General features: G+C 51.6%; 1 protein-coding gene across 1 annotated transcript in view; it reads left to right on the top strand.

The window, feature by feature from the left end:
- The first annotated feature begins 4,372 nt into the window (after window positions 1-4,372).
- The window catches only part of LOC141243149 (histone H2B 1.1-like), a 40,067-nt gene continuing 23,633 nt past the window's right edge, over window positions 4,373-20,806 (top strand). Inside the window, exons 1-2 of the mRNA XM_073668899.1 lie at window positions 4,373-4,475; window positions 13,174-13,218. Of these exons, the coding sequence (XP_073525000.1) occupies window positions 4,373-4,475; window positions 13,174-13,218 (148 nt within the window). The remainder of the gene's footprint in view (window positions 4,476-13,173; window positions 13,219-20,806) is intronic.

Raw genomic sequence — 20,806 nt, 5'->3', positions numbered from 1 at the left:
TCACACTGCCCTGAGGCCTGCTCCGCCTGTGGGGAGCCGTCCCATCTTAGCTGCCCGTAACACCGGCCTCAGTGGACTGAAGCAGCGCCGGTGCCCATCACCGGAAACCGCAGGTGGTGTAGTCGAATACCACTCTTAATTGAAAGCCCATTACATCTTTTTATGTGACTGCCCTGGGCACGGAACGGGTCCAGGCCATGACTGCATCCCCCGTAACACCTACACTGACCCGGCTCCGAGTAACCCCACTTCCCAGGGAGGGCTATCGGGTGTCACCGTAATTTAACTTCCTCCTCCCCACAATTTAGGAGACTTATGGGTACCCTCCCATTGCGTACATCAACTACCCCTCTAGCAGTCAAGAGTGTAGGTCTGTGCTCCGAGCTAATGGGCTCATCTTCCGCCTGGTAGTTCTGTCCCTTGAGACCTATTGCTGCCCTACACCAAATCAGCATTTCACTCATTGGGGGAATCACAATGGGTATCGGGTCTGTCACCCGTACATTACCAATCTCAACACCTGTTAGCTTTACCTGTTGCTGGTACAGGAGGGCTCGAATCTCTCTCTGGAGCACCTTCCTCTTCCCTGGTTTGGCAGTGTCAGCACTCTGTTGGAGCAAAAACAACACTTCTCCCAAACAGTTACCAACAAAATTTGTACCAAGTATCATATACAAGTCTGTATCACCAGGGTTAGATTCTATGACAATTAGTCCTTGGTCCTTTAGTTCCACTCTCCCAACCTTCACTGTCATGTCCTTAACCCCTACTAGGTTAAGAGGAAGGCCGTTAGAGGCATACACAGAGAGGTTCGGGGCTGGTGGGCAGAGTTCATCTACGGACCAGTACCTTTTGTAGAGGACATCAGGTATGATGGTTACCTGTGAGCCGGAGTCCAGTAACGCGGGTATTGCTATGCCGTCCAGCACGATGGACAGGAAAGGCCTTCTTCCTACGAACCGGTGGTACCAGCTTGATGGGCCTGGTTGACTTACTCCTGGGTGTCGGCCCTTGGCCCCAGGGTTTGCTCGTTTAAAGGACAGTTCTGCGCTGTGTGGCCTGCCTTGTGGCAGCGGTAGCAGATGAAGTCTCCTGGGGGGGGCGACGTTGGTCGTTGGTCCTCCCACGGGGTGGTGTTGTCCTCCTCCGGGGTGGTGTCATCCTCCTACGGGTTGGTGTCGTCCTCCTTCTTCTCCTTATCCAGGGGACATCCTCAGGACTGTCGGTGAGTAGGATCCTTCCTTCCGGCTCGGGCTCCGTCTGTAGCTGCAGGGTGCTCAGGACAGTGGCCAGGGTTTTACTCAGCTGACGCACTTCAGATTACAGGTTGTCCAGCTCGCTAGGGGGCACTGTTTGCATCTTTGTTTCAGCCGTCAATGAAGGAGCAGTGGGTGCTGCGGGCACTGGGGTGGCCACACCCTGGTACCGCTGGATAGCAGTCCCTGATGTTTCCAGGGGCTGTAGACCCTTAATATCCGTGTCCTTGAGGGTGTCAAAGGTGGCGTCTGGATGATCTAAGGCCCACTACCGTACGGTTCTGCTCTCCTCCTGAGACCTCAACCCCCAGATGAACTGTTCTGTCAGCATTTTATTCTCATCTTGTATGCTGGCTGGACTAACCTGTTTCAGGGCCCACAAGGCTTCCTGTAAGAGCCAGGCATAGTCCCGGATACTGTCCTCAGGTTTCTGGGTGCAGTGGTATAACCTCATCCGGAGACCTGTCTCAGTGTGGTTTTCAAACACAGTTTGCAGTCTCTTAAAGATAATGGATACTGATTCCTGGTCTGCGGCTGGCCAGGTTTCAACTTCCCGCTCTGCGGCACCAGTCAATTGTCCCAGCACAACAGCGGCTCTCTGCTTACCAGTCATAGAATACATGTCCAGTACACCGCATATTTTTCTTTTGAATCCAGACAGGGTGTGTGGTTTGCCATCATACTGGGGAAGCCATTTCACTCCAGGGATATACGGCAGGGCCATGGGTATCAACGGAGTCATGACCCCTGCTGGTGGGGCGGCCGCTCCGGCCTGTGCAGCGCAAGTTGGGCATCAGGAACGTTAACCGGTGCTCCGGCGACTTGCTGGTCGCCGGCCATGGTTGCGCCACCTGTGGAGTGCGGCTAAAGGGAGCCGCTGCTGCGGAGCAGTCCTCTGAGGCAGATGGTAGGGCAGCTTGTGATGGAACGGCTCCCCACAGGTGGAGCGGGCCTCAGGGCAGCGTGGGGTAATGGATGGTGGTACAGGGGAGAGACGGCCAGGGCGGTTCAGGAAGAAATGACAGCCACTCACACAGGGCATTCGCTTCGGTACCTTTACTGGTGTAGATGCAGGTATGGTCCAGGGTACTCGGTACGCAGGGTGCACTTCTGGACTCTCCCCAGTGAGCGGGTATAGGGCCTCCTGGTCTGTTGCTTCCACTTGCTAAGCTTCTGACCTGCCTGGAGCTACGCCTGGCTTTATTACTGTCTCTCTCTCTCTCTTGCACCTGCTGACCTGGTGGTAGTGCCTTCTCTTGGAGATCACTCTCCCTGGATGCTGGGGCCTCCGTTACTCCAAGCCCTGGTACGGTAGTCAGCGTTGGTCGACCTGAGACTTGTAGTCCTCCAGGTATCCAGTGGTCCCTACTGGGTGTAAAGGTCCCTGTAGGTGCGGACTCGGTGTCCGGTGTATATTTCGGGGTGAGCCTGGTACGCTCCTCTGCCCCCTCAACTCCTCTCTCCTTTCCTCCTTGCCATCGGCCACACTCAGGGCCCTCACTACGGCAGCAGCAGATGAGCTGCGTCTTCGCTGCTCTCAGCGTCAGCACGCTCCCTCACAACTAACTGTACTAACTTCTGACTGAGCTGCCTGGGTCCACCCTCCATATATATATCCCTAAAGGGCTCCCTCTGGTGGTCTGAGGTGGTAGGGTGGAGGTGTGTGAATGTAATGAGGGCCTCTTGTGGAGAAGTCCATCCATGCACCCTACTGGGTTCTGTGGCACCTGTGCGTAGCAGGGCACCACATCAGCCTGTCAGCATTTTCAGTTGACAGGCGGATGCGCTTATCAGTTATAATTCCATCAGCGGCACTAAAAACCTGCTCTGATTAAATGCTGGCGGCAGGGCAGGCCAGGACCTCCAAGGCATAGAGAGACAGTTCATTCCACGTGTCCAGCTTGGATACCCAATAATTATAAGGCACAGAGGAATCACGGAGGACGTTGGTACGGTCGGCAAGGTACTCCCTCAGCATCTTCCCAAACTTTGCACTCCTTGTGAGAGTACCCCGCGCCTCAGGGCCTGTGCGATGGGAGGGGCTAAGAAAATTCTCCCAGAACTTTGACAGTGTTCCCCTGCCTCTGTTGGATTGGAGTTGTGTCTCTCTTGCCTGTAGTCCTTGGTTGTCCAACGAACTGTGACCTCTGCTGCCAGCGTTTTCAGATGGGAATTTTTTTAATAGTTCCCCAACAAGGGCCTTCTGGTACTGCCCCATTTTTGTAGACCTGTTTGCCTCAGGAATAAAAGGTATAAAGTTCTCCTTGTAGCGTGGGTCTAGAAGTGTCACCAACCAGTAACCCAAAATTTTGAGAACGCGAGGGTCATGGGAAAGGCAGTGTAACAAACTCAGCCATGTGTGCCAGACTGCTAACAGGCAAGACTTCCGTGTCCTCACCAAGAGGACTGATCATGCTATCCTCTTCCTCTCTGTCCTTCGGCCATCCACGCTGAAGAGATGGTATGACAGTTGTGCAGGTAGTACCGTCTACAGCGCATGAAACTAGCTACTGTTCTTCCTCCTCCTCATTGTCACCCAATCCACGTTGGGATGAGATGAGGCAGGGCTGTGTGTAATCACCTTGTATGGTTCCTTGCTCCATCTCATCGTGCTCCGCCTGCAATGCATCCTCTTTGATTGTGAGCAGAGAGCGTTTCAGAAGACAGAGAAGCGGGAAGGCAAAGCTAATTATGGCGTCATCGCCGCTCACCATCTTGGTGGAGTCCTCAAAGTTTTGGAGGATGGTACATATGTCTGACATCCATGTCCACTCCAGAGGTCTTATGTGTGGAGTCTGAACTGAATACCGACTGCCTTGTTGATGCTGGTACTCAACAATTGTATTAAAATTGTAAGAGAGAACTGACTGATGACCCTTGTCCCTATAAGAGTACAATTATTGACAGTGGTCAAAATTATTAGGGTCTCAATACACACGAGTCCATATAGTGAACAGACTCAATACATGTAACATTTGAGTGTACAAAGGATTAAATAAGAAAGATCTCACCCATATTCAGTTTTGTGCTCTATGTCCTTTGTACCTCCTCAGGATTCCCTGTTAGTGGTGGAGTTCTCATCGTTTATTGTCCCTGCCAGTCCCTATAACTTAGAGATGACCCTGAGACCCCAAGAACTCCCGCCCTTACAAGAGCAGTCCACAGCTGACCCAGTACTGGTTTGTGACGCCTCTACTCGAAAGCCATTTATTTTACCCTGTGAGATGGGGGACTCGGAGTCGGGTCCTATGATGGAGAGATGGGGTGCAGCCGTGGCCCGGACCCGACCCGTGCTCAGGGCCGTCACAATTAAAAGGATGGTGTGGGCTTATCCGGGTTGAGTGGCTGATTCCGACTACGCCACTTGTGGCACCTGGTGAAGGCCACCAGCGCCACTGCAGTCCGCTGAGGCATGGTGTTATGGCGGCCAAAGTTATTACTACTCCCCACAGGCGGAGCAAGGCCTCAGGGCAGAGAGACAGGATGGCAGGGGTAGTAGTAGAGGAGTACGGGCGCCGCGTCCTGCGGTGTGGCGCAGAATAAACAGTCCGGAGGTCATAGGGGTGAACTTCCAAGGCTTTACTCACATTCGAGATGGCAGAAGGAAGGCGACTCCCTGCTCCCCACGGAGTCCTGCGGTCACCAGGGACGGGGGTCCGACTACCTCTGAGCAAGTCCAGCATTCAATCAGGACCCCGCACCAGAGTGTTCCTGAACTACAGACCGTATCCTTTCCTGTCTGTGTGTGTAGATAGGCCGGGTCTCCCTCTGAGCTCCTCTCAGAACAAGGGCACGGGTGGCAGCTCCGCTCCTTCCGATACCCGGTGGGATCCTCAGGGCCTACCGGGCTTTCCCGACCAGGACATGGAGTAGCAAGGTCGGGTGTCGGGGGCCGGTACCCCTCTTGCAGCCGGACTCCCTCTGAATATAGAACAGATCCATAATCTGTTTATCCCATCCATAATCTGGAGGGTGGGTCTTTTTCCCTTATTCCCGATGTGGAGATGCATGTGCCAATCCCCTGAAGACTCAGAATCCTGAAGAAACACGTCGGGAGGCACTAATAGGGCTAGTTCAGGGCTGTACTAGTAAAGGGTCAGCTGTGGACTGCCCTTGTAAGGGCGGGAGTTCTTGGGCTCGCAGGGCCATCTTTAAGTTATAGGGACTGGCAGGGACAATAAGCGATGAGAACTCCACCACTAACAGGGAATCCTGAGGAGGTACAAAGGACATAGAGGACAAAACTGAATATGGGTGAGAGCTTTCTTATTTAATCCTTTGTACACTCAAATGTTTTATGTATTGAGTCTGTTCACTATATGGACTCGTGTGTATTGAGACCCTAATAATTTTGACCACTGTCAATAATTGTACTCTTATAGGGACAAGGGTCATCAGTCAGTTCTCTCTTACAATTTTAATATGTTTGTCTACCAAAAAAATTCTCTTTTTAAGAAAAATACTCAGTAAAAGTTACGTTTTAAATCCCCAACTTTGAAATTTTCTGACAAAGCTATTTGTGTGGATATTGGAAGAGGTCCTGAGGGATCTTTACTATGCTATGGCATCTCTATATATTTTTTGCTTAATTGTACTCAACAACTGCCCTCTTCTGCTCACAAATCCTTCCCAACATCTGCAGTGTAGAGTTCCAATGCGTAGGGACATCACAGATCAGTCAGTGAGCTGGAAGCTGCAATTGCTGCTGTAACATGGCAAGGGCGGCGAAAGCTGTAGGTGACTTTCTAAAATGGGCACACAAGCGGCGTACTTTAACAAACAGATCCGGCAGCTCCGGGTAGGATTTGAAAACCGCTGAACCACGAGGTTAAGCACATGGTCCAGGCATGATACGTGTGTGAGCTCGCCTCGCATCAGAGCCGCCTCCAGGTTCCGGCCATTGTCGCACATGACCATGCCTGGCTGTAGGTTCAGCGGTGTGAGCCACAGATCTTACTGCTCTTTCAGAGCTGTCCACAACTCTTCAGCATTGTGCGGTTTGTTACCTAAGCATATCTTCAGCACAGCCTGTTGTCGCTTGGCCGAGGCAGTGCTGCAGTGCTTCCAGCTTGTGACTGATGAGGTCATTTCGGAGACGGAGGCTGAAGAGGAGGAGGAGGCTGAAGTGTAGGAGCTGTAAACTGTGGATGCAACCCTGATTGATCTAGGGCCTGCAATCCTTAGCATCGGGAGGACGTGTTCCGTCCCAAGGTCCGACTGGGTCCCGGCTTCCACTATGTTAACCCAGTGTGCCGTCAGCGAGATGTATCATCCCTGCCCACAAGCACTTGTCCACGTGTCCATGGTTAGGTGGACTTTCCTGGTAACTGCGTTGTTGAGGGCACAGGTAATGTTTTGGGACACATACTTGTGTAATGCCGGGATGGCACACCGGGAGAAATAGTGGCAGCTGGGGACTGAGTACCGAGGGATGGCCACCGCCATCAGGTTGCGGAATTCTTCCATCTCCACGAGCCTAAAAGGCAAGATTTCGAGCGCAAGCAATCGCGAAATGTGGGAATTTAGTAGTGTGGCCTGTGGGGCGTTGGCTGCGTATTTGCGCTTGCTTTCCAAGGACTGGGGCATGGACAACTGAACGCTGCGCTGGGACAAGGATGTGGACGTGATTCCTGATGCTGCTACTTGAGAGTGTGCAAGAACAGGTGCAGGGCAAGAGGCATCTTCGCATGCACCATGGACAGGGGATTGGCTTGCATGCACTACAGCGGAAGAAGCAATGGTGCCACCCGCAGACACTGTTCCTGGACCCTGGGGTTCGGCCCACAAAGTCGGGTTCTTTGCTGCCATGTGCTTGATCATGCTGGTGGGGGTCAGGCTTGTAGTTTTGCTACCCCTGCTGATGCTGGCCTGGCAGGTGGTGCAAATTGCCTTTTTGGGGTTATCGGCAGAGTCTTTAAAAAACAACCAGACTCGGGAAGACCTAACAGTTGTACTGGCAACTTCCTTCGTGTTAGTGTTACGGGGAACGGATGTCTGCCTTTTGTCTGCGGCCACCACACTGATTCTTCCTGCCTGTTGGAGTTCTCTGCCTCCCTCCCCCTGTGTGCTGCTGTCCTTGCTCTGCATGTCCTCCTGACAGGTTGGGTAATTTACTATATCATCCACCTCGTCTTCCACTTCCGCACCCTGGTCCACCTCCTGACTTTCTGGCAATTGTGTCTCATCATCGTCCATCTCCTGTGACTCTTTCCCACCATCACCTTCGTGTGACAGTGGCTGCTCAAATATTTGGGCATCGCTACATGTGATCTCCTCTTGCCCCGCTTCAAGTGGACCGGGCGAGAGGCCCAAATCTATAAATGGAAAAGTGAACAGCTCTTCGGAGTGTCCAAGTGTGGGATCAGTTGTCTCTGGGCACTCGGAATGGAGGAAGGAAAGAAGTTCAGGGTGAGGAATATGCGGACCAGACTCACGGCTACCGAGACTTGACAGTGTGGAAGACACGGTGGTGGTGGCTAAGTGACTGGAAGCATTATCTGCTATCCAACCAATAACATTTTCACACTGCTGTGTGTTCAATAGTGGTGTTCTGCGATCCCCTATTAATTGGGACAAGAAGGTCGAGCGAGAAGATGTGGGTGTTTGTTGTGGCACAATTTCAGCTTGTCCACGGCCTCGGCCTCTACATGCACCATCACCATCACGTCCATTGCCACGTGCCTTGCCCATTTTAAATGAAGGATAATATCTTCCACAATCACAACAAATGGCTGAATTTGGAGCGAACTTATATGTGATCCGTGTGACGGACAAACCACAGTTTTAAATACCTGACCTGTAGGTAACTATTTTGAACAGCAAACTGGTGTCAATAGCTTCACTGACACACTGAAACAAAATTTCAGTGGACGCCAGAAATGGCAATATTTTCAGCGCAATTATATGTGATCCCTTTGACGGACAAACCAGTTTTAAATAGATGGATTTTTAGAACTGTAATATGGAAAGGACCTGGCTGTATTCTGCAGTGTTAACAAGCAAATGCGGCAGAAAACGGTGTTCTCTGGATTGCTTTTTAAGCAAATAATGAGGATTAAGATCCCCAAAAAAATTATTCCTGGCCCCTGAGACCTGGGCCTATTTCTAGAATGTCTAACAGCAGCAGAAGGCAGAACTGGAATGGAGCCTCATGTGCTATATGCACTGCAGTCTGCTATATACCCTGCCTGCCTATATACAATACATATCCAGGTCAGTGCACTTATTATGTCAAATTAGAGATCTAATTCCCCTTCTAGTGAGCAGCGTCCATCAGACAGCGAGCACAGCGCTGATGTGTGCAGCACAAAACTAACATCGTAGTTATACACACAAATAGTTTATACCTGTTAGTATGTATACACCTAACACATACATGCAGGTGTCCACTGACACACGTAACTGAGTGTATAGCAGTTTCATCCAGCAGACACTAGATGGCGCTGTGGTTCCCGGTGACGTCACCGCTCCTGCAGCCTCTAGTCATTAATAGCAGCACTCACCATTGCCGGGTGCGGTGGCGCGCGCCTGTAATCCCAGCTACTTGGGAGGCTGAGGCTGGTGGATCGCTTGAGTCCAGGAGTTCTGCGCTTCCCTGTGTTATGTCAATTGGTTGACTCTGGGGGAGCTCAGAGCTACCAGGTTGCTCTAATGAGGGGTGAATCAGCCCAGGTCTGAAACAGAGCAGGTCAAAACCCCCGTGCCAATCAGTAGTGGGACCACACCTTTTAATAGCCAGTGTAGAGCAGCCTGGACAACACAGCGTGACACAGACTTTATATACAAATAGCAAATAAGAATTTTATATCGGGAGAAACAAATATTATTAGATTGTTGTGACACTGAACACTACTGACACCTACTGGCAGAACTAAGAAAATCCTTCCATCTGTTGTGCAGTACTGGGTGTTACCAGTAGAGGCCGCTCCGGCTCTAAACCTTCAAGACAGAACATGAATAACTGATACTCAGCAATTCCCGTTATAATAAGGTTACGGTGAAGCCGTCATCAGAGAATGATCTATGTATAAATCAGGTTTTTTTGATCAATGTTTTATTTTCCATATAACAATCTGTATTAAAAATAAAAAGTAATATTATTATTATTATTTATGTTTAGAGCACCAGTAATTCCATGGTGCTGTACATGAGAAGGGGTTACATACAGGATGCAAGTATTAAACTTTGTGAACAAACTAACAATGACAGACTGGTACAGAAAGGAGAGGACCCTGCCCTTGGGGGCTTACAGTATACAGGATAGTGGGGAAGGAGACAGTCGGGTAGGGGGTTGCGGCAGCTCCGGTGGTGGTGAGGTGGCAGCGGGGTCATTGCAGGCTGTAGCCTTCCTGACGAGGTGGGTTTTCAAGTTCCGTCTGAAGGTTCTGAGTGTGGCAGATAGTGATGTGTTGGGGCACAGAATTCCAGAGGATGGGGGGACACTCGGGAGAAGTCTTGGAGGTGATTGGGTGAGGAACGTATGAGTGTGGAGAAGAGGAGGAGGTCTTGGGAGCAGTGGCATTACTAGAGTCTGTTGGACCCCAATGCAAGATTTGCATGAGCCCCCCACCCTGATTATGTATGTGTCCTCCATCCTGGTATTTATGTCCCTCATCCTTGTATTATCCTTATCCTGGCCCCATCTTGGTAAATATAGCTAGGGCTGACTTGTGGTGGATGTGTGCAGATGGTGACTTTTATCCAGTACTGCCAGTGGGATGGGAGGGTACATGTGCTATTGTTAAACTCCTGATACCACTCCAGCTTGTGACTCCGAATACAGACCGGCATGACACCAGCTTTCCTACTTCTTTTGACCCTCATGTGTACTTCGACTCTACTGAAGTCCCAAGAGGAGTACCAGACAAGTTCAAAGCCGGAGATCAAGTAGCAGAGGGACTTGAATTGCTAATCCCCATCGTTACAGAAAATAAAAATGTGGACTGGATAAATTATATCTACTATGACCAACTGTTGGATGCCAACTCTGTCCAGCACATGAATGTGGCACCCGTATAGTGTCCTTGCTTGTGGCTTGTGTGTGAGTGTCCATACGATGGTGTGACAGACAGACTGATCTGGAGAATCCGGTGAAGCAGTCTAGGAAGGCCGGCTTCTTCTATTAGGGGAGTAAAACGTATCTGGGGGAGTCTGTAGGAGGTCACTCCGGCTGGAACATCCACCCACTGCCACAAGAGAAGGGAATTGTGATAGCAGGAGTTATATTTTATCTATCTTAACTCTATTGTGGATATTCTACATGTATTCTCTCCTGCTTTCCAAGATGGAGTTTGAGCCAGGATATGTGTGTGAGATAAAGAGTCTTAGGAATGTCTTTGTCTAATGGACTTAGAGAAAGCATAGTGTAAGGTGGCTAATGGTTGCGTAGTGGATGGGAGGTATGTATCACAGAGATGGCTGGTTTCTGTGATGTAACCCGGAGTATTTTCTCGAGTGCACGCCTGCACTAAGAGGACTAATTGGTGCACCTGGGAGCCAGGGTACGGGATGCCAGGAGAGAATGGGCGGGTCGAGCAACACACATACCTCACCTCTGGGTGTGGTTAACAGCCTATAAAATCGAGGCTGTTGTTTGGCACATGGTCTGAATGCTTGAAGGGAGAAGGCCACCTGTGTATGGTTTCCCTCCAGACCAAGCCAGGACACCGGATGCTACACCAGCCTGTGTTACCACAGCGCTGGCCATCCAGAGACTTTGATAGAAGGACTGTTATCTTTGTTTTGCCTGCACTAAAGCCTGTTTTGTTTGCATTTTCCTTTTGAACAGTTTATGAAGCAAACATTACTGACATTTAAAGGAACATGCCTCCTGTTTGCCTCAAACCGCGCCTGAGTGAGTACCATCAGTACAATTGGTGTTAGACGTGCGGCAGCGTTCCCAGCAGAGACGTGTGATTGCTACAGGAAGGACTACATGTCCTGGGTCAAGTCTGTCACAAGCTAGCAAGCATCGTCAGACAAAATGGAGGACCTGCTGAAGCACCTGGTCCAGTCGCAGCAGCAGCAGCAGGAGACCAACAGGCTGTTGTTACAGCATTTCCAGCAGCATCAGCAGGAACAACGTCAGCAGATGCAGCTTCTGGCAACCGTCATCCAGAGCAAGACGAGCGCCCCAACCCCAAGTCCGGCTGATAACACCCACGTCCGGAAGGCGGTACGAAAATGGGCTTTTCAGAAAATGACCCCGGGGGATGACGTTGAGGTCTTCCTGACCGTGTTTGAAAGGGTCGCCGAGAGGGAGAAACTTCCGCCAGAGCAGTGAGCAGAGGTACTGGCACCATACTTGACGGGAGAGCCCCAGAAGGCGTAATATGATTTAGCTTTGCAGGACGCCAATGAGTATGGCAAGCTAAAAACTGAGATTCTCGCACGCTTTGGGGTGACAATGTCTGTCAAGGCGCAGCGGGTTCATCGCTGGGCATATCACCGGGACAAACTACCTCACTCCCAAATTTTTGACCTGTTGCACCTGGTCCAGAAGTGGCTGCAGCCAGAGTCCTCTACGCCTGCGCAGAGAGCAGGTGGTGATGGACCGATTTGTGCACTCCCTACCGAGGCCCATACAGACTTGGGTTACCCAGGGTGATCCCCAGAATGCAGATGAACTGATAGGACTGGTCGAGAGATACCAGGGGGTTGAAGGTTCTTTCGGAAGGCAGCCCACCCCATACTGGGGGTCCCAGCAGGGGACGGAGGCCCAAAACGGGGTGGGACGTCCAAGGTCCAAAGGGGCGGGGGAAGTGGTGCCCAAGGTCTCTACGGGTGATGTTGTTTGCTGGAGGTGCCACGGCCCAGGACATCTAGCCACCTGTTGTACCTTGCCCTCCGAGCCGATGGACTGCAGCATAGGACGCCGTTGTTCATACTATGCATATACGGCCTGCAGTGTGAACTGTCCACCCAGTGAGGGGCCACAAGAGTGTCCCGTGAAGGTGAACGGGCGGCAGGTAACGGCACTGCTAGACTCTGGGAGTCTGATGACGCTTGTGAGGGTTACCCTTCCTCTCCAATTGATCCCGGGGAAAAAGTCGGCATACCGTGCATTCATGGTGATGCTAAGGACTACCCTATGGCCAGAGTGAATATTGAAATGGCCCATGGTACTGAGTCCCACGAGGTTGGCGTCATTCAGGACTTGTTGCACCTATTATTTTGAGATCTGTGGGGGAAGGGTTCCGGGTTTAGATAGGAAACCAGTTAACCCTGATGAGGTAGCACCACACCGAGAGTCAGACAGGTTTCCCTATTGTGTCCTTGTGGGGGATGAGGAGGTGGTGTCCCCTGAGTCTGATATCCCAGAGTTAGGGGTGACCAGTGAGAATTTTGGGTCTGCCCAACATAGGGACCTAACTCTGAAGGAAGCCTTTAATAATGTCACCGTCATAAATGGGGTTGCACAGGAACCGGGGGCTGACACAAGGTTTCCCTATTTTATGGTGAATGGGGAGTTGTTGTACCGGGTCACGAAAGTGAGGGAAGAGATGTTGGAACAGTTAATAGTGCCGGGTCCCTATAGACGGAAGGTGTTGGACATGGCCCATTCGCATATCTTGGGGTGACATCTAGGGGTGGAAAAAACACAGGAACGGATTATGCAAAGGTTCTATTGGCCTGTGTGTCACCGGGAAATACTAAAGTATTGCAGGTCCTGCCCTACGTGTCAGCTAACTGCCCCCACCTCTCACTTTTGAAGTCCCCTTGTGCCATTGCCCATTATTGAAGTGCCGTTCGAGAGAGCTACCATGGACTTGGTCGGTCCCCTGGTTAAATCTGCTCGTGGGCATCAATATATCTTAGTCACCCTGGACTATGCCACACGTTATCCGGAAGCAATTCCTGAGAAATTCCTCCACAAAGAGTTTAGCCCGCGAATTTGTCCACGGTTTCTCCCGAACAGGTTTACCAAAGGAGAACCTGACCGACCAGAGAACACCTTTTATGAGTAAGGTGATGGGGGAGTTATGCAAGGTCCTGCAAATCTCCCAACTGAGAACTTCAGTGTACCATCCTCAGACAGATGGCCTTAATAAAAACCACCATGGTTTTAATAAACCATCTTATTAAAGATGGTTTAATAAAGCGCTAAATTGTATGCTGAGGAAGGCCATAGTAAAGGATGGTAGAGACTGGGACTGTCTCTTACCGTATCTGTTATTCTCCATCCGAGAGGTTCCACTTTCATCTACGAGGTTCTCGCCATTTGAACTTCTCTATGGCCGACATCCGCAAGGTCTCCTGGATATAACCACGTCAACCTCATCAAGCCGTGGCAAGACAGGAAGGTTGTGGACGTTGGAAGAGTCACAATAGCGGAAACGCTAACGAAGGCCCAGTAATAGAGTCGGGAGTAACTGCAGAAGAATCGGGATCTGTTCTCGGAATTGCCGGGCAGCACAAGGGTCATAGAATATATATATGAGTGACCGATGATGTTATAAAGAGAGATCTACCCTGATGCTCAATGTATCAGCGTGGCTCTTCTGTGCACGTATTTGGATTTTACATTTTAATTTGGAACAGGCACAAAGTCTCAGAATGTCCCAAATTATGTGGTGACGACAGATGAAAAAAAATTCAAAACTGTGTAGAACATTAGAAGCCTGTATACAGATTCCCCTGTGAGTCCATACTATAATAATGCTCCACCAGGCACGTACGGTGATATTCTCCCATAGAACCTTTGCTAGATTACGGCATGCGGTGGAGCACAGCATGATTGTTCTTCTGTTGGATTTTGAAGAATGAATGCAAGACCAAGAATGATCCACCATGTCCTCCATTTACTTCAGTGACAACTGATGGCCGTGTATATCCATGTCATAAATGTCAGAGACATTCCCCTTCACAGTGAACATATCACCATTTTTACTACATATGTTTTGTATGGCCACATCTGTAACTGTAATATTAAAAGCTGAAAAGGAAAACATCAAAATGGCAGAATTCCTGTTATTTGGTTGCTTCATGTCCTAAAAAAATACAATTAAAAGTAATCAAAACTTCTCATGGATTTCAGCAAGATATCAATAAAAACTAAAGCTCTGCACAGAAAAAGCTCTCACACAGGTTCATTCATATAAAAATGTGATCTGAGTTTTATCCAGCAGACACTAGATGGCGCCGTGGTTCCTGGTGACGTCACCGCTCCTGCAGCCTCTAGTCATTAATAGCAGCACTCAGCATTGCCGGGTGCGGTGGCGCGCGCCTGTAATCCCAGCTACTTGGGAGGCTGAGGCTGGTGGATCGCTTAAGTCCAGGAGTTCTGCGCTGCCCTGTGCTATGTCAATCGGGTGTCCGCACTAAGTTCAGCATCAATATGGTGACTCTGGGGGAGCTCGGAGCTACCAGGTTGCCCTAATGAGGGGTGAACCGGCCCAGGTCGGAAACGGAGCAGGTCAAAACCCCCGTGCCGATCAGTAGTGGGACCACACCTGTGAATAGCCAGTGTAGAGCAGCCTGGACAACACAGCGTGACACAGACTTTATATACAAATAGCAAATAAGAATTTTATATCGGAAGATCATTATTAACCCTCAGTCACATCTGGAAAAATATTATTAGATTGCTGGTTTGAAGGTGAAAATAATTAACTATGCAAAATATTACAATTTATATATTTATATATACATCCGTGTATTTGTACTTTCTCACTATTTCCCCAGATTCTGCTTTTCTGTCTCCTGATCTCTCTGTGACACTGAGCGCTACTGACACCTACTGGCAGAACTAAGAAAATGCTTCCATCTGTTGTGCAGTACTGGGTGTTACCAGCAGAGGCCGCTCCAGCTCTAAACCTTTAGGAGAGAACATGAATCACTGATAGGCTATGTGCCCACGATGCAGAAATGAAGCAGAAAATTTCTGCAGCATTTCTGCATGTACCTGGCAGAAAAAAACGCATGCAGATTGTGCATGCGTTTTTCCTGCAGAATACATGCGGATCCACATGCGGGTTCACTTGCGTTTCCGCATGCAGATTGACAAGCACTTTCCAGGCGATAGCATCACTTGGAAAGTGCTTGACAACTAGGTCACACTGTATAAATCCATGCAAACGGCATGGATTTATACAATGTGAACCGTAAAAATTAAAACAAATAAAGCGATACTCACCCCCGAGGCCCCGGTGTGGCTGCAGCGCTGCTTCCTGTCTGGTTCCTGGCTGCCGGCATATCGCGAGACAGAGCGGTGAAGGGCCTGCGGTCACATGACTGTGACGTCACCGCAGGTCCTTCAGCGCTGCTGGCATTCAGAGAGAAGCCTCCGGACAGGTGAGTATAAACTTTATTTGTTATTTTATTCTTTTTTTACAGGTACAATGGTACCCAGGTCTGGATGAGAGTCTCCTCTCCTCCAGAACTGGGTACCATCCGCACATAGAGACGCACAGAAGCCGCTTGTAAAAATGTACAGTCGCGGTTTCTGTGCGTCTCAATGCAAGTCAATGGCGGGAGTTCCGCTGCGCTTCCGCAAAATTAAATGACATGCTGCGGATTTTTGTACGCAGCATAAACGCTGTGGAAAAATCCGCAGCATGTGCATAGAACATGCGGAATCCCCTTGGGGACCATGGGGTGCGGATTACCTAGCGTTTTACAAGCGTTTCCGCTGCAGAAATTCCGCAGCATAAACGCTTGAAAAACGCTACGTGGGCACACAGCCATACTCAGCAATTCCCGTTATAATAAGGTTACGGTGAAGCCGTCATCAGAGAATGATCTTTGTGTTTTTTTTGTTTCATGTTTTTTTCCATATAACAATCTGTATTAAAAATAAAAAGTAATATTACTATTATTATTATTAATGTTTAGCGCACTATTAATTCCATGGTGCTGTACATGAGAAGGGGTTACATACAGGATGCAAATATTAAACACGGTGCACAAACTAACAATGACAAACTGGCACAGAAAGGAGAGGGCCCTGCCCTTGCGGGCTTACAGTATACAGCAGACTTGGGCAAAGTGCGGCCCGCGGGCCACATTCGGCCCTCTGGCTGTTCCAGTCCGGCCCGTGGACCAAGACTGCCAAGGGGCTGATAACAGTGGCCCACGGGCCGCACTATGCCCTTCCCAGCTCACACACATGCCGTCACTGCCCGCCCGCACGCCGTCACCGCTGTCTCAATCCGCGGTCTCAATCCGCTGTGAATGCATTGGTGGAGGAGGGGCCGCTACCTCGCTCTTCCATCAATCAGCATTAGAAACAGCTGACGCGATGGCGTCAGCCTGTGCACTGCGGAGAGTCAGTGCTTCTCAGACAGGAGCGCCAGGGGAACAGGGAGTGAGGTAAGTATATGCTGGACATAGGGGGGGCTTTAATGATGGACACAGGGGGGGCACTCTCATGCTGGACGAAGGGGGGGCTTTAATGCTGGACACAGGGGTGGTACTCTCAGGCTGAACACAGGGGGGCTCTCATGCTGGACACAGGGAGGCTCTCATGCTGGACACAGGGGGGGGCTCTCATGCTGGACACAGAGGGGCTCTCTCATGCTGGACACAGAGGGGCTCTCATGCTGGACACAGGAGGGGCTGTCATGCTGGACACAGGGGGGGCTGTCATGCTGGACACTGGGGAGGGCTGTCATGCTGGACACAGGGGTGCTCTCATACTGGAAACTGGGGGGCTTTAATGCTGGGCACTGGGAGGCTTTAATGCTGGACACTAAGGAGGGCTGTCATACTGGAAACTAGGGAGGGCTGTCATGCTGGACACTGGGGAGGGCTGTCATGCTGGACACTGGGGAGGCTCTTGGGCTCTCATACTGGACATGAGGGGGCTGTGTGAGGCTCATGCTGGACATGAGGGGGCTGTGTGGGGCTCATGCTGGACACGGGAGGGATGTGTGGGGCTCATGCTGGACATGGGGGGGCTGTGTGGGGCTCATGCTGGACACAGTGGGGCTGTGTGGGGATCATGCAGGACACGGGTTGGCTGTGTGGGGCTCATGCTGAACACGGGCGGGGCTGTGTGGGGCTCATGCTGAACATGGGGGGGCTGTGTGGGGCTCATGCTGGCCTTGTGGGGCTGTGTGGGACTCATAATGGACATGGGGGGCTGTGTAGGGCTCATGCTGTATATAGAGAGGCTGTGTGGGGGCTCAAGCTGTATATAGGGGGATGTCAGCACACTTAATTCTGCTCAATATTAAGTTACACAATTCATATTTATGTAATCATTAATAATAATAATTAGAATTAATATGTTAATATTAATATTGAGCAGAATTAATTTCAGCCTATTGGTTCGGCCCTCCCCAACAGTCACAGTCTCTCATGTGGCCCCTCGGGAAAATTAATTGCCCACCCCTGGTATACAGGATAATGGGGAAGGAGACAGTCGGGTAGGGGGTTGCGGTAGCTCCGGTGGTGGTGAGGTGGCAGCCGGGCCGCCTTCAGGTCATTATTGCACTTACTGCTGTATGGGGTTCGGTGAACAGCAGTAAAGAGGAGGGGCCCCCCTCTTGTGTTTCTACTCACCGGGCCCTGGGGTATCGCGTGCTGGCGTGTCGCCGTATATCTCGGCGCAGGGAGTTTCTGCCTTGGAGCTCTCACGGCTGAATGGCCGTGCAGCTCTGAAGAGAGTCCCTCCGCCTCTTCTGTGAAGCGCTGGAGTCGGCGCGTACACGATGGCGTCATCACATACCTGCCGGCATCAAGCACCAGGATGCCAGTCTGGAAGCGGAGCTGCAGGGATCGTATGAGAGGTAAGTATGAAAACTTGTTTTTAAATAGAATTAACTAAATGATCTTGGACTGGGCAGAGCATATGATGAACTGGGACTGGGGAGTGGGCAGAGCATATGATGAACTGGGACTGGGGAGTGGGCAGAGCATATGATAAACTGGGACTGGGGAGTGGGCAGAGCATATGATGAACTGGGACTGGGGAGTGGGCAGAGCATATGATAAACTGGGACTGGGGAGTGGGCAGAGCATATGACGAACTGGGACTGGGGAGTGGGCAGAGCATATGATGAACTGGGACTGGGGAGTGGGCAGAGCATATGATGAACTGGGACTGGGGAGTGGGCAGAGCATATGATGAACTGGGACTGGGGAGTGGGCAGAGCATATAATGAACTGGGACTGGGGAGTGGGCAGAGCATATGATGAACTGGGACTGGGGAGTGGGCAGAGCATATGATGAACTGGGACTGGGGGGTGGGCAGAACATATGATGAACTGGGACTGGGGAGTGGGCAGAACATATGATGAACTGGGACTGGGGAGTGGGCAGAGCATATAATGAACTGGGACTGGGGAGTGGGCAGAGCATATGATGAACTGGGACTGGGGAGTGGGCAGAGCATATGATGAACTGGGACTGGGGGGTGGGCAGAACATATGATGAACTGGGACTGGGGAGTGGGCAGAGCATATGTAGCACCCTGAGGATTCGGCTGCTACAGGGGTATTGCACCTCAACCCAGAGGTGTGATATTCCACTCCCGGGTAAGGATGGAGTGTGGGACTGAGCTCGGTAGGCTGCATGCACTACATACATCCCATTTCCGAGGAACAGACCGACGGTACTCCCACTTAGAAATGTGCAGGTACGACCGAGTCTGTTCCTGGCTGGAGTGGGAGGGGGGTGGTACATCCCATGTAGTGTAGGGGCAGATAGAGGGAGCAGCCTGGGTAAAGATAGGAGCTCATTGGGTGCTGGTCACCTGAGCTCACACATAGAGGGATATATAAGGTGGGCACCAACTAGAATCAGGGTCAGTTGTAGAGAACAAGTCAGTTGGAGAGGAGCCTGTCTGATGCAGAGAACAAATCGGCAGAGAGAAGGAAACAGCAGCCCTGGAGAGAGAGAGAGTGGAGCAGAGAAAGACCCAGAGGGGGAAGACTGAAGGGACCCAAGAACCCAAATTAGAGCATCGGGTGAGGAGTCAGCAAAAGGGTACCGGAACCCAAACTGGTGGGGGTAAAAACAATCCCCAGCCAGAGACCGGAGACCGTGGGCAGTGTCTGCCACGGTCACCCATCACATCCACCTCGAAGGCACACCACATGAAGGGTCAGGGAACCCAAGGCCAAGGGTGTCCCAACAGAAGGCCCGAGGGAGCTGGACCTAGGTGGATCACTGGTGGGGACGGCTGAAGAAAGGACAGAGGGAGAGCTCAGGGCCACGCTCCGGACTTGTTTGGGGGTTGGCTGGATCCAGGACCTGGTGGACGCAGCACGGCTCGGGTGGTCACTAGCAGCTGGAGTGACCAGTACAACATCTGCAGTAAGTAAACACCCTTAACTGCACAACCCGACTCTGTCTTCACTGCCGTCTGCACTACACCACCACAACCCCCATCCTCTGCGCCTGTCCCCTCTGAGGCTATACCCCTCCCGTTGGGGGTTATCCCACCAAGCTGCGCACCCACCATCAGCCTCAGCGGACCCTGCTGCAGCGGCGGCCACAGTGACCGCATCACAACGGGTGGCGTAGTCGACACAAAAGAACTCTTAATAACATCTGTAGGACTGCCACATAACACTGAGCTTGACGCCCTGGGCACGGGCCGGGTCACAGCCGCTCGGAGACTACAACCCCCCATCTGATCCGGTGCCGGGTATTCCCCTCAAAAAGGAATATGTCCCAGGGGGCGCGTCAACTTTGGCGTAGTCGGCAGGATTACGTGCCCGCAACACCCGGGTACTGCGTGCCTGAAGAAAAGTGCAAGTTTACCTCAGAAAGAAGTCTCCCGCCGGTTCCGGAGGGTCCACGCCATCGGACTCCATCACCAGTCGTTTCCCGCCGATTGTCCGCCATTTCCAACTTGTTCCCGCCATCTGCAGAGTTTCCCGCCACTGGGCGACGCTTCCCGCCAAAACCGCAGATTTCCCGCCTTGGAAGAGCAGCGGACGCCATTATGGGCGTGCCAAAGGAGGGCAAGAGGCCACCTCCCATCGTGGGCCAGGACAGAAAATGGCGCCAAAAGTGGAAACCGCCCCCACCAACAGAGACTGTGATGCTGGAGGTGTCTGTCAGCGTGAAAGAACCGCCCCTGGAGCTGACAATCACCAAGTGGCCCCGGGACCGCCCTCGAAGGGGGAGGAGACGAAAGAAAAGAACAAAGATGGGTGCCGCCTGGAGGAGTCTGGAGCGAGCGCACCCGGAGGCAAGAGGTCTAACGAAGAGTAGCGGAGAAGTTTACCCGGATATGGAGAAAAAGCAGAGCAGCACCGGCCCGCTGGCCAGGAGCCTGCTGGAAGAAGAGCAGAGCAGCACCGACCCGTTGGTCAGGAGCCTGCTGGACACCACGACCCCACTAGGCCTAGTGGAGGTCCTTGCACAGCTCCCCCGAGACCGGGAGTGTGCACAGACTGCCCTGGAGGGCCTCGCACGGAGGATGGCCCGGGTACAGCGCGAGATACTGGCGGAGTGGAGCCGGGAGATGACCCAGCAAGCTGAGACCAGTCAACGGAGCACGCTACCCTGGAAGAGGAAGCAGACCGCCTCTGAGGATGGCGCGGGAGGACCCAAGGCCGGAGACGGCGCCGAGAAGGGAGCCGAACGCATGGAGGCA

This window comes from Phyllobates terribilis, unplaced genomic scaffold (genome assembly GCF_046119375.1).
Source record: "Phyllobates terribilis strain yellow unplaced genomic scaffold, ASM4611937v1 Scaffold_1198__1_contigs__length_366261, whole genome shotgun sequence".
NCBI classification, from domain to species: domain Eukaryota; kingdom Metazoa; phylum Chordata; class Amphibia; order Anura; family Dendrobatidae; genus Phyllobates; species Phyllobates terribilis.
Note: the sequence above shows the minus strand (reverse complement) of the source record. Positions and strands in the feature narration are given on the sequence as shown.